At 41.9% G+C, this 15,000-nt stretch overlaps 1 protein-coding gene across 15 annotated transcripts in view; it reads left to right on the forward strand.

Moving 5' to 3' along the window:
* LOC143024996 (transmembrane and coiled-coil domains protein 2-like) overlaps window positions 1–15,000 on the forward strand; it is a 749,123-nt gene that overhangs the window by 676,362 nt on the left and 57,761 nt on the right. For all 15 annotated transcript variants that reach the window (XM_076184578.1, XM_076184576.1, XM_076184581.1 and 12 more), the window contains one exon: window positions 8,798–8,837. In XM_076184578.1, coding sequence (XP_076040693.1) covers window positions 8,798–8,837 — 40 coding nt within the window. The remainder of the gene's footprint in view (window positions 1–8,797; window positions 8,838–15,000) is intronic.

Consider the following 15,000-nt stretch of genomic DNA (forward strand, 5'->3'; position numbering starts at 1 on the left):
TGGTAGAGTCCCAGACTGTCACTACGGCGGTCCAGGTTCGAATCCTGCCCAGGGCTGAAAATAATTCAGTATCACCGCGCTTTAAGTTGTTATTTAACTCTCTTGGGCGGGGAGCTGGGTGTGTGTGTGCGTGTAAGGTCAAATTATTACCTATAGAGCGGTAATACGAGCCCTGAGCTCTCTTTCGGAAAGGAAATAGCTGTCGATCACGAGTCCAACACGTGATCCAAAGACCAAGGCGAATCACACACACACACCTTGTGGCGCAGTGGTTAGAGTTCTCGGCTACCACAACGGCGGTCCGGGTTCGAATCCCGCCCAGGACTGAAATAATTTCAGTATCGCTGCGCTGCAAGTTGCTACTCCAACTCTAGTGGGCGAGAAGTTGGGGTATGTGTGCGTGTATGGTCACAACATTACCCATAGATCGGCCATATATGAGTTCTGAGCTCTCTTCCGGTAGGGAAATAGCTGTCGATTACGAGTCCAACACGTGATCCAAGACAGTGGTGAATCACACACACACACACACACACACACACACACACACACACACACACACACACACACACACACACACACACACACACACACACACACACACACACACACGAGATCGCACCGTCTCGTATACTGTACATACATGTTTACCTTGTTTAAAGGTAGGATAGTAGATTGAAGGTATACATACATACATACATACATACATGCATACATGGACCTACCTCCTTTATCGTGGATTTGTGGATTTGTACCCAAGACTAGCACAATTAGACGATTTGTTTTAGTATTTACCTATACCCACTTACTGCTCGATAATGGTCATCATTTGTTTTCTCCTCCTCCTCCTCCTCCTCCTTTTCCTCCTCCTCCTCTTCATATTCTCGTTTCAACTTTTCCCTGGTTTTCTTTTTCTTTTTCTCTCTCTTTCCGATCGTTGTTTGTGTTCTTCCTCTTTCCGATCTCTGTCTATCTTTCTCTCTCTCGCTCTCTTGCTCTCTCTCTCTCTCTCTCTCTCTCTCTCTCTCTCTCTCTCTCTCTCTCTCTCTCTCTCTCTCTCTCTCTCTCTCTCCTCTCCTCTCACTCTCTCTGACTTTCTCTCTTTCTGGGACTTCCCCTCTCTATCTCTCTCTCCCTCTGTCTGTCTGTCTGTCCGTCTGTCTCGATCCTTGCCAGGAATCCGTCTTCATTTCGTTCGTACCAGATTTCTATTATTCATCTTACCCTCTCCCCCCTCTCCCCCTCCCCTTCCCCCCTCCCCTTCCCCCCTCCCCCTCTCCCCCTTCTCCCCTCTCCCCCTCCCCCTTCCCCCCTCTCCCCCCTCGGGTAGTTTCCGATACCCTATCCCCCCGGCCTCCTCTTCTTCCTCCTCCTCCTCCTCTTCCTTATCCTCGTCCACACAGTTTTCTTGTATTCCTACTCCTCCTTTTCCTCTTCCTTTGTCTTCTTCTCCTCCTCTTCCTCCTCCTCTTCCTACTCCTCCTCCTCTTCCTCCTCCTCTTCCTACTCCTCCTCCTCATCATTCGTCACACTTATTTTCTCCTCACCGTTTCCTTATACTCGAACCCTTCTTCTTCCCACTTCTCTTCCTCCTCCTCCTCCTCCTCCTCCTCCTCCTCCTCCTCCTCCTCTTCCTCCTCCTCCTCTTCCTCCTCCTCCTCTTCCTCCTACTCATACCCTTCTTCCCACTTCTCTTCTTCCTTTTCCTCCTCCTCCTCTTCCTCCTCCTCTTATTCCTTCTCCTCCTCTTCCTCCTCCTCTTCCTCTTCTTCCTCTTCTTCCTCCTCTTCCTCTTCCTCTTCCTATTCATTATTCTCCCCGTCCACTCTCGATCCGGGGTCTTCGGTGGCTCTTAGGAGTTTTTCCGCATCTTATTTGCGAGGATCTATTTTGGCTCTCATGGGTTGTCCTCCTGTGGTCTCTGGGTGTGTCCCTGCGTGTGTCTCTTGGCTGCTTGCGTGTATGCCGTGGCCACGGGGTTCGTGTTGTCCATAGTTCACATGGTCGGGATCTGGTTCTTTATGGTGATCTCAGTATTGGAGCATTGTGAGTATGGTGTGGTTGGAAAAGTGTACCGGACAGGGGTTCTTAAAAATTTGGGGTTCTTAAAAATTTGGGGTTCTCAAAAATTTGGGGTTCTCAAAAATTTGGGGTTCCTGAACGCCCTAAAGGGTTCTCGGGAAAGTTACCCCCAGAGATAGTACTTAGGTGTCTGAAGTTCAGTCCTGGTTGGCAGTAAAATAAGTACAGTTTCGTTTCTACACGTGTAATATCATTGTAAATCACTTGTGATGTTATACTTTGGGCTTAATAAACGCCCTAAAAGGTTCTCAGGAAGAAATAGTACTTAGGTGTTTGAAGTTCAGTCCTGGTTGGCAGTAAATTAAGTACGGTTTCGTTTCTACACGTGTAATATCATTGTAAATCACTTGTGATGTTAATGTTTTTGGCTTAATAAAGGCATTATAGACGCCCTAAAAGGTTCTCAGAAAGGTTCTCAGGAAGAGATAGTACTTAGGTGTCTGAAGTTCAGTCCTGGTTGGCAATAAACTAAATACAGTTTCGTTTCTACACGTGTAATATCATTGTAAATCACTTGTGATGTTAATCTTTGGGCTTAATAAAGACACTATATTTTGAACCGTTCGATCATACCCATTGCAGTACCATTGTATATTGGGTTGGTCTTAATATATTACCGTTCTATATTCGGTATCAGGAAAAAGGTCGAGAACTCGTTATAAAAGATATCTTAGCGTAGTTTTTGCGGTCGTTTTCAGACAAAACGTGGGCGTAGATTAGCATCAATAGCGCCATTATAGTGGTGTGGTGATCGTAAAATTTGTGTACATGTAGTTGATGCTGTGAATGTTTGCTGTTAATGGTGCTTTGCTCTTTGGCTGTGGGTGTTGTGGTGGTGAAAGCGGTGGTGTGATTAGAATAGGGTCGGGTTGGTCAATGCGTTAGTCTTGCCTTTGACGTTGGGTCACTGTTTCCTACGTTGCCCTTTCGTCGCATTGACGAACTTGATGCATTTTATTCTTGCTAAAGACGAGAGATTTATGCTAAAGGGTCGGTTTGGGAAGATTGTGGGTTCCATGGAGACGAATAGAATACCCTGACGGCATATATAACGAAAGAAAAGTACATTGAGGTACGAAAGGAAACAGTCGAGATGGGATATGTCACGTAAATGAATAAAAACGCCTGTTGGCAGCTGGGATAAATGGGAAAGGGCCGCCTGGTACGTAAGGAGTTGGGAAGGATTGCATGTATAGCAAGAATGCTATGAAAGTGACGGCGCCCCACGAGTAAATACACATGAGCATTAGGCAGAATGCATTAGTGGTGTTCCCCCACCCCCGAAGCAATGCGACTTAAAGATGGGATAGCCAAACACATGCAGTTCACCACAGCCTTGGATCACGTGCAGGACTCGTGATCGACAGCTGTTATGCTATCGGAGGAGAACTCGCATCTCATGTATAGCCCCCTTTGCTCATGGGGGGGCAGCAACGGTATGCAATGTGGGTTAATTTTTTTACCGTGGTGCCAAGGCGTGATTTTAGGACCTGCAATAGTAAGTCATAAGATAGGGGACTGTTGTGCCCAAAAGGAGACGTAGACGTCATCACTTGGTGCTAGGTTACTTACAAATAATTACCAGTAAGTTTAGAGAAGAAATTGTAGGAAGCAGAAGTACTCGGAGAGTGTAGACTTCCGCCAGGGTTTTTCACTTACCTCTTTATATACGCACATAAAGAATTATTATAATTTGTTATGGTTAATAGTGTTATTATTGTCAGTTTTAGTTATGGTTATTATGGTCAGGATTGTAATGAATATTGTTGTGATTTATGTAATTGTTACAATTATTATAAGTTATATAATTATATTTTATTGTTATGATTAAAACCATTATATTGTCATTTTATTTTGTTTATTATTTACTTATTTCTTGATAATATCAATATTATTGTTATTATTATCATCATTATAATTACTATTATTATTAGACGGAATAATAAGGCAAAAAAGTAATAAAAGAAAACAAAGAAAAAAAAGAAGCACAGAAGTGAGCAGAGACGGGTTATGACGAACAGGCGGGAACGGGATTATGACGAATATGGAGTAAGATTGATTTATGTCTCACAAAACGGAACGTAAAGGACAGAAACGTGTCGTCATCAAATTCCCTCGGTAACCAACCTGCCAGCCGCTGATGCAATTCGCTGAACATGCAGGGAATACTGTTGATACTGACTCGTATACATGAATATACATTAATACACAAACACACACAAAAGTACACGCTCACACACACACAAACACATACACACACACACACTTATATACGCTCCCCCGCCACGCCACGCTACCAGGCGCAACAACAAACTCGTACCCATCAGAGTGCCGAAGACTAACCTCTGCAAGAACAGCGCCTTTCCGTCCTTAATGGACATCATTAACGCATTTTAATCTAGTCCCAGGATTAGCTCAAATTGTACGTTGTCAGTCTATCACTGTATCAGTATCACTGTCAATTCAATGAATCGATTGTTATTATTGTTATCACACACGCACGCACACACGCGCAGACACTTACACACACACACACACACACACACACACACACACACACACACACACACACACACACACACACACACACACACACACACACGACATTCTAACAAGATCCAACCCATCAGAGCAGAGACACACACACACGCACACACACACACACACACACACACACACACACACACACACACACACACACACACACACACACACACATATAGTTGGAAAGTCACTGTCGCATTTGTCATGAGGATGCCGAGTTCGAGTCTTGGGCAGTACCACATTTCAATTTCAGCATGCTGGCCTTTGATGGCTTAGAATTAAAGTGCACTGTGGTTGTTAAAATGTATATGTATATATATATATATATGATATATATATATAATATATATATATGTATATATATATATATATATTATATATATATATATATATATATATATATATATATACACACACACTGTATTCCTGTACGGAAATCTTTAAGACATTTTTATTTTATTTTGTTCTATTTTATATTCTATTTTATTTCCTCAATGGACAAGATGCAGGGATGACCCATCATCCAGGAGGAGCCAAGAAAAGAGGCAGGGAGGGAGGGAGGGAGGGGTGGTGGTGGATGGGTGTGGAGTGGGTGGGGGAAGAACTGGGTGTGAGTGGAATTATGCCTTTTGACCTTGGCTACCCCCCTTATAAGGGGGAAAACCCCTTGGCACATGCATGTATGTATGTATGTATGTATGTATGTATGTATGTATGTATGTATAATTTGTTTCTCCCTCTCCTTAAAATCACCCGACGGCAGGTGGGGCAGAAGCCAAGGACCACCCGTCACGGAAGGGAAAAGGGGTGTCAATCATAAGGATATTAAGGTTTAGGGAACAAAGTTTAAGGTATTTTAGGGCAAAAAGGGAGCACTAGAGAGGCAGGGCGTCTCTGTCAGTGATAAATTACCTTCCCCCCCATTCCTCGTTCCCCCCCCCTCCCATCCCATTCCCCGTCTCTCCCCCTCGACCCCCCCCTCCCGCCAACATGGAGTAAACTCTCTCTCTCTCTCTCTCTCTCTCTCTCTCTCTCTCCCTCTCTCTCACTTATTCACTCTCACTCATTCTCTCTCACTCATTCTCGCTCTCCCTCTCATTCTCTCTCTCTCTCTCTCCTCTTCTCTTTCCCCACTCTATTCTCTCTCTCCCCATCTCATCCTCTCTCTCTCTCTCTCTCTCTCTCTCTCTCTCTCTTCTCTATCCTTTTCCCCATCTCTCTGCCTCCCCCTCCACCTCTCTCTCTCTCTCTCTCTCTCTCTCTCTCTCTCTCTCTCTCTCTCTCTCTCTCTCTCTCTCTCCTTTTCTCTCTATTCATCTCTCTCTCTAACATGACAACTCATATAAAGAAAATAGTTCGTAGTTGCATTCGTGTACAAGAGCCTTGACCTGAGAAATCAACTCTACGGCAATGAAATCGTCACAGCGTCATCTGTCGCGCGTCGAGGGTTAGACAGTGCGCCACTGCACGGATGGACCAAAACATTGATTTGCTAAATATAGAAAACGGGAATTTACTATCGCCTTTCATCCACGCCACAAATAAATAAATAAACAAATCACTTCATTCATTCATTCATTCATTGATAAGAATAAAGATAACAAATGAGTAAGTAAATAGATAAAAATGAACAAGTAAAAATAGATAAATCATTTGATTAATTAATCAAGATGAATAGATGAATGATAGATGAACAAGTAGGTAAATGTAAAGAAAAAACGAGTGGAAAATATATGAATGATAAGTAGGTTAAGTGATTGATTAATAAATGAAGACAAATTCTCTCTCTCTCTCTTAATCTCTCTCTCTCTTTCGTGAGATAAAATAAAATTAAATGTGAATTGGTCATTGTTGACAAAAACTGTTGGCCTTCCAAAACCGACGATTCCGTGCCTTAACCGCATTTAAACGGTTAACTTAAACCAGATTTAACCTGTTCACGGAGGAAATGACAGTTTCCGTTTTTCTTTATGACAAAACTGACAGTGACCGAATTCAGGACATATTGATTGTCATGAGCAATTCTGTGATCGTGCTAATGCATATGGACGGAGCTGAATGGGAGAGGGGTAGGGTGGGGTGGGTGGAGGAGGGTAAGTATCGTCGCATGATATGGTAATAACGTCGCCCGTGATGCAAATGAGCGGCAAGGATGACGGTTGTCGTCAGCCACATCCAACTGCTTAAAACGACACAAATTACATCTCTGCCTCAATTAAAGTCGATTCAGAGATTCCGGGTCGACTTAAACGACGAAGGGAAGGAGAAGGGGAAGGGCGAGAAAGGTCGACTTGTACGAGTGGAGGGGAAGGAAAATCGACTTGTACCGCAACATTGTCGATCTTTGATGAGTGAAATTGGAGGGAAGGGAGGTCGACTTATGCGGCGATTTTGTCGATCCTCGACTAATGAAAATGGAAGGAGGTAATGGGAGGGGAGGTCGATTTATAATGCGACGTTGTCGATCTTGAGCGAGTGAAAATGAAGGGGAGTCGACTTACGATAATGTCGATCTTTGACGAGTGAAGTTGGAGGGGAAAGGAGATCGACCTATCCATTTACGTTGTCGATCTTCGACGAGCCAAAGTGTTGGAGAGGAAAGTCGAGTTATACGATGACGTTGTCGACCTTCTACGGGGAAAATTAGAGGAGAGGAAAGTCGACTTATACGGCGACATTGTCGATCTTTGACGAGTGAAATTGAAGGGGAGGGGAGGTCGATTTATACGTCGACATTGTCGATCTTCGACAAGTGAAATTGGAGGGCAGGGAAGAGGTGGGAAGGTCGATCTATACGATGATGTTGTCGATCTTGGACGAGCGAAATTAGAGGGGAGGAAAGTCGACTTATACGGCGACATTGTCGATCTTCGACGAGTGAAATTGGAGAGGAGGGATGGGGAGGGAAGATCGACATATGCGATGACGTCGATCTTGGGCGAGCGAAATTGGAGGAGAGGAAAGTCGACTTGTACGGCGATGTTATCGATCTGAAAGTGAAAGGGGAGTGGAGAGTGTGTGGTTGAACTGAGGAGGAGTGAGTCTTGGAGTTAACCACTCCCCCCTCCCCACCTTCACTCCCCCCCCCCACCTTCGCAAGGTAGGGGGGGGGTCCTCTGAAAAGAATAAGAATTGTGTGGCGTCAGCTAGAATAAAGACTTTAAGGCTTTCCGGTCTTTGAAAGCCGAAGAGGGTCCGTGGCAATTCAGACCTCCCTTCCGTACCTGTTGGTACTGTTTCTGTTTTCGCCAGGCGGTTTTATTCGGTTGTGTTTACTTCTGTTTTGATAGTCTGCACTTTATTTTATTTTATTTATTTATTTATTTTTTACTTCCTTATATGTGGTTTGATTTCTTTGTCAAGGCTAAATGTATATACATACATTTACCAAAGGCTTTTTCCCCCTTACACGGGGGGTAGCCAAAAAGAAAAAGGCAAAGAAACCACTCCCACCCATTCCAATCCTTACATATTCCACTCCCCTCCACCCTCCTCCCTTCCTCTTATCTTGGCACCTCCTGACCCTCTTATGCCTTTACTTTTTTTTAGGAATGTCCCCTTTGGGGCTACAGGTAGTAGGACTCCTAATCCCATCCTCCGTCCCGGTGGATGGGATTTAGGAGTAATAAACTTAAAATCATTATTACAAAGGATAAAGGAAAAGCATGCCGACAGGAGACCTTTTGGCCCATAACAAGGTCGGATGCGAAAGAAAATCCTATTGATGTAATCCGTGATTGTGTATATCGCCATCGCGTTAATTTTTTATTTTTCATTTTATTTTATCACAACAAAAATCAAGTATGGATATAAATATCAGTGATGTGTCCATTGCTCCATTCTTAAATTTAATTCACTTACCTGTTTCCTCATTCATTTTTCATTTATTACAGTTATCATTATTGTTATTATTATTATTGTTGTTATCACTATTATTATTATTTTATCATTATTATTATAATTGTCGTTATAGCTATTATTATTATTAATGATTATAATTATTATTATTATTATTGTTATTATTATTATTATTATTATTGTTGCTATTGATATTATCATTACTATTACTATTATCAATATTGTTGTTATTATTTCTATTGATATTTATTTATTTATTTATTGTGCATTCTCACGACCCACGAGTAATTTCTCTTTTTTTCTCTTTTTTCAGGAAAAAGGGCAGCAGCAGTGAGAGCAGTTCCGTTCGAGCGGTAAGGAAGCGTTCACCACTACCTGCTCGAAAGGCTCACCCCAGCGACGCATCTGCTGGGGGAGCTGGGGGAACAGGAGCAGGGAATACTGGTGGCGGGGGTGGTGGTGGTGGTAGTAGTGGTGGTGGTGGTGGAGGGGGTGCTGGTGGAAGTGGAGGTGGAGGAGGAGGAGGAGGTGGAGGAGCAGGTGGTCAGGTGACTCCACAGTCTGCAAGAGTTGCAAGGCTGTCCTCGTCTCAGCCTCCCGATGACGTAACTGGAGGTGGTGGAGGAGGAGGAGGAGGAGGTGGAGGAGCAGCTGGAGTGCCCCCCCATTCCTCGACGGAAGAATGTGATGTGGTAGGTGACGAAAGGCTCAACACCTTCGTATCCAACCCAACCCTCCCTCTCAACCTACCTACCTACCTACCTACCTACCTACCTCCCGGTCAGCGTTTCGCTACTGTGTCATCTTCCAGTTCTTGAAATTACACACACACACACACACACACACACACACACACACACACACACACACACACACACACACACACACACACACACATATATATATATATATATATATATATATATGTATATATATATATGTATATATATTGCTAAGGTGGTGCGACAAACACAGGGAACAGTGGAAACATTTCTTTTGTTCTTTTAACTTTTCAGAAAAGAACTCTTTGCGGGAATGAAAATCTACAAGAACAAAATTGTTCTACACTGTTCTGTGTTCACCTCACCCCTCAGTTATCTTCCATACTTCAGTACAGACACACGTAATATGTATGTATACATATGTAAATGTATACATCAACCCAGCTACAGCTCCCTTCATATCTAGCTGTTACACCACTCCTGTCGTAATCTATATAATCTCCATCCTCTTTAGAGTCGTCTTGAGCCATACAAGTCCTGTCGTATCTTCTCCCCCCTTTACCCCCCTTTCCCCCCCCCTTTCCCCCCGAGGTTGAGCCCCAATATGGCATTACCCATACCTATGAGAGCCCTTTATTCACGTCACGACTGCACAGCACTGCTTGTAGCAATTTTATTTCGTTTAGTCCTTTTTATGTCTATTGAGAGTCTTATATTGCCTTGCCTGTCCCTTCCCCATCAAAATGTACTTCACCGTGGCGCTGTGGAATCTGTTGAGAGCAAATGGTAAGACGATTTCTTTAGGAAATGTCTCTTGTTTGATATTTTTTTTTTTTTTTTTTTTTTTTTTTTTTTTTTAATCTGGACTCCAGTCAAACCCAGTAGCCGGATACACAAAACTTGTCGTTGGCACTCCACCTTTTGAAGTCGAGCTCCAATGAAACGAGAAATATTTGCAGGAAGTTGTGTTTATGCTTTAGAAATGTGCAGTGTTAGTTTGACTTCGTCATTTACTGAACAGAAATTCGAAAGGTAGAATGATAAGGTTTCAAGACAAATCTTAACATCATAAAAGTGTTGTGTATTCGATCTTGGGTTGCGCAATGAGACCATCCATCATTTGCTCACAAAAGATACGTCACAGTTAGTTTATGTACTGAAGATGTTGACATTTGTGCGCAGTCCGCAACGTTGCATCAGCTTCGTTTAGTTTATTTTCCCTTAGTTCGTTCACTTTATTTTTTCACAAATCTTCGTCCTTTCGTTCAAGTATTTGCCTATTGTAGCTTGATAAAATCACCTTTTAAATAAAAAATAAATCTGTGTTGCGAGTTGAAGATGTTAATGCTGACTTTGTCAGTCTTGTTGCCACTCGTCAGCCGTGTAGAAAAGTCAGACGTAGTCGGAATGAAGTTTCTGAATTTAGTATTTCGTCAGCAGTAGCCAGCGCTTCTATCCTTTGGGGACAAAATCCCACCGAAGAGGTTGAGTCAAAGAAGTAAAAGAGAGTTTTGGGAAGTGATAGTAGAAGTTAAAAAAAAGAAAGAAAATATATATATATATATATATATATATATATATATACATATATATATACATATATATATATATATATATATATATATATATATATATACATATATATTATATGATTTTTTTTTCTTTTTTTTTTTTTTGAGTGAACATTAATTTTCAAATTTTATAACTTTTTTCAGTGGAGATTAGTTTTCAAATTAGATCACTAGACGGGGGTCTCGTCCTGGATTTTTTTTTTTTTTTTTTTTTAAGAATAATGGGTTTTGATTGTTATTTTCTAGGAAAGTCGTGTAAGAAGGTCAGAAATCATGGAAAAAGTCATGGAATATCGTGAAGACTAAATTCAGTTTTCAGTATGTAAGCATGGTCGGACCTAATCCGTAGACTGAGTTTCGTAAGACAAGACCTCTCTATTGTGTATAGAGTGAAAATCAGAAGTAATGGAAAAAACATGGAGTTTTGAAAGAATGTCAGAAGTCATGGAAAAAGTCATGGAATATCGTGAAGACTGGTCCTCATCTGTATACTGAGCGACGTGAGTCAAGACTATTGTGTATAGAGTAAAAATCAGAAGTAATGGAAAAAACACGGAGTTTTGAAAGAATGTCAGAAGTCATGGAAAAAGTCATGGAATATCTTGAAGACTGGACCTCGTCTGTATACTGAGCGACGTGAATCAAGACCTCCCTATTGTATAAAGAGAAAATCAGAAGTAATGGAAAAACATGGAGTTTTGAAAGAATGTCAGAAGTCATGGAAAAAGTCATGGAATATCGTGAAGACTGGTCCTCGTCTGTATACTGAGCGACGTGAATCAAGACCTCCCTATTGTATAAAGAGAAAATGTTTGGAAAACTCGATGAGGTTGAACCAATATAGGAGCACTGGACCATTGAAATGTAAACAAAGCTTCAAGGAACAAGGTCATGGATTTTCATAACTTGAGTCGTGAAAAAGTCATGGAATTTTATCTTTAAAATGAAGGAACCTTGCAGAACCTTTTCCCACCCTTCCCGCTCATGGAATTTCATAATTTGGTCATGGAAACGTCGTGGAAAAGTCATGGAATTATCTAGAAGTTTGTAGAACCTTTTTCCAGCCTTCTCGCTCCTGGAACCTCGAAGTTTAACAATGAAAAATTAATGAAAATGTCATAGGATTTTATCTATGTAGTCCAGGAACCTTAGAGTTTTTTTTTTATCGAGCCTGTCCTCTCATGGAATTTCATAATTTGGTCATGGAAAAATGAAAAAAAAAAAAGTCAATGGGTTTTATAGTCCTTAAGATGCAGGAACTCTGTAGGTATTTTTTTTTTCTAAACTCACTACCACTTTTTGTTTTTTCTTAAATCCATATTGCACAGTAGCACCTGCACCTGCTTAAGGGGTAATCACACTTGGCTCCCACGGGCTTCACCAGCGCCGACATTGAGAGTTCGTTTGAGTAAAAACGACTTCAGTTACAATTTGTCAAATCTCCAAAAATCAAATTATCTTTGTCATATATACCAAAGCTGAATGATAAACTTAGACATTGTAAACCTAGTTCGACAGACACGTGTTTAAAGTGATGTGTGAACGTGTGAACGGGGTATTTGGGGTTTAACCAACGTGTTCGACAACCAAATACCCCGTTCACACGTTCACACGTGTCTGTCGAACCGCGTTCGACGAACCGTTGGACCGTGTTAATTAAGTCCCTCTTAGACATACTGTTGAAGTCTTCTTAGAGAAATCTAGATATCTGTAAACGAAGTCATAGTCCAGTTATTCAAATGAGGTGTTGAGGGTAGGATGTTGAGGGAAAAGTTGCCCAGTGTGATAGCCCTTTTACACACGTCACTGAATCCACATATCAGCCATACCACTTCGCACACGCCCACTGTCCCGCTGAAAAACGCGTCTCACCACACACAAGAATGAAGGAGACTGCAAGAGACCATAAGGCCTACACTAGGCAGTTCCATGTCCCTTTCCTCAACTAGACCTAACTTTCTCGGATGTCTAGCGTAAGAATATGCAGAGCCCAAGTGGCATGATCGGAAGTCTGCTGGTCTCTGGTTTTCCTAGTTGCGGGTTCAAATCTCGCACTCTTCTCCGATTCCCAGCATTGTATGTTGATTACCTGCCCAGCAGCCCAGGCAAAGGTGGCGGCTTCGATCGCAGCTCATCAGTGTCTCGAAGTTTTTTTTTTTAATGGAATAGACATAGTAACATAGTAACCTTGCAGTGACACTCATCTCCGATTCCCAGCATTGAATGTTAATTGCCTGCCCAGCAGCCCAGGCAAAGGTGACGGCTTCGATCGCAGCTCATCAGTGTCTCAGCTTTTTTTTTTTTTTTTTTTTTTTTTCAATGGAATAGACATAGTAACCTTGTAGTGAGTGCTGAAACTATCGGTCGTTTAAAGAGAAGGTTAGATAACTTTATGAATAGGGATGATAGGTGGTCATGGACATGGAACTGCCTAATGTAGGCCTTATGGTCCCTTGCAGTCTCCTTCATTCTTATGCTTTCATGTTCATTTCTGCGTTGAAGGAATGGGTCGCCATTAGTCTGTCTTCGCGAGGTCGCTGTCTGGCTTTCAGGAGTACTGAAGGCTTCAGAGTCCTGAAAGGGGGATTCTCGTGGTTCTTGTGGTCACTAGTTAACCAGCGCTTCTGTCTTCTCCATGGGAAAAAATCACCTGGCGGCAGAGTGAGAATGAAAATAAAAAATACTAAAATAGAAAAAAAATTGTCAAATTTGTCATTTGTGCATACGTAGGCTATACCGAAAGATGTTTCCCCCTCACCCATTATAAGGGCGTTGGCTTTGTCAGTTGTAAATTGTGGTAGTTATGTTATTCGTATAGATACGATAGTGAGTCTGAAATTGCTTCCGTGGTTTTTTGTGTATTGAAAGCTAAATAAGATTTTAATCTAGCTCGTGTAACACCCAACGTGCTGACAGCCTGGACGAAAAAGAAATTACCGCCAACAATCCTCACATTCTTTGTTTCTCTTCCAACATTCCTTCCAACATGGTTTCCCTCTTGACCACAATTACCCAAAGTTTGGTGGTGGCAGGCGGGTAGTACGTTCGATAGTTGTGAGCGTTTTTTTTTTTTTTTTTTTTTTTGTGAGAGAGAGAGAGGGGGGGATAGAGAGAGTGAGGGAGAGAGAGAGAGTGTGTGTAAATTGTTCTTTTAAGGGATTCTTCATCGCTTTGAGTGACCCCCCGATTTCTTAGGAAGGTTCTACAGTGTTGCTTAGATAGCTGAAGTTACATACTGATTGGCAGTTAAGAAAACTACAGTAAAACAACAACAGTTTCATTCCAGCACTTGCAGTATGATCGTAGATTGCTTTCGACGTTGAACGATTCTGCTTAATGAAGTCGTGATGAACTATTACATAACATCCATTGCAATACCAATGTATAGTGAACTGGTCTTGATACGTTACTGTTTTGTATTCAGTGTCAGAGGATTATGGGCATGAGTAGATGATCTTATAACTCTAGGGTTACTTGAAGAGGAAAATGTTTGAGAACGTTTGTTTTCGTCCAAGCGCAAACTGTGACGCAGGGGACGCAGGGAACGCAGGCGACGCAGCACAGAACAAAGGCAGACTCCCTGTTGCTGAACTGAAGTACACTTTGAACTTCCCTCTCACCTGAAGGGCTGAGGTAGTACATCTAGAAGTATTTCAAGTAAGAGATAAGGTCAAACTGTATTACACTTCAGCAACAGGAAGTCTGTCTTTGCTCTGTGCTGCGTGGCCTGTGTTGGCTGCGTCTCAGTTTGCGCAAAGAGGCAGCGATGGGGACTGAAAAGGGTGGAATTCGAACTGAGGTGTTATGGCAAGAATAGAAGATATAGTGAAAGACAAAATCATCTTCCCAGCTTTGTCTGAAGATAGATTGAACGCGGCGAAATATTATGAGAATTCGCTAGAGATGGCTAGGCGATTCACATAACATTTCGTCATGGTGAACCTGTCTTCGGTCAAATAGAGAAATTGATCAATTAAGATTGTTAAATACTTTCATATCTAGAGATTTACTAACAGAGTAGTTAACGAATGGAATAGACTTAGTAACCCTGTAGTGAGCGTTGGTTGTTTTAAGAGAAGGTGAGGTACAAAGGATTACAAAGGCGGAGCATGCCGACAGGAGACCTTTTGATCCATATCTAGGTCGGATGACATAAAAAAAAGAAAAAATCATAATAATGAAATAATAAATAAAAACTATAATAATGTAAATAACAAATAAAA

This window comes from Oratosquilla oratoria, chromosome 4, assembly GCF_046742065.1.
Source record: "Oratosquilla oratoria isolate Oo_2021 chromosome 4, ASM4674206v1, whole genome shotgun sequence".
Classification (NCBI taxonomy): domain Eukaryota; kingdom Metazoa; phylum Arthropoda; class Malacostraca; order Stomatopoda; family Squillidae; genus Oratosquilla; species Oratosquilla oratoria.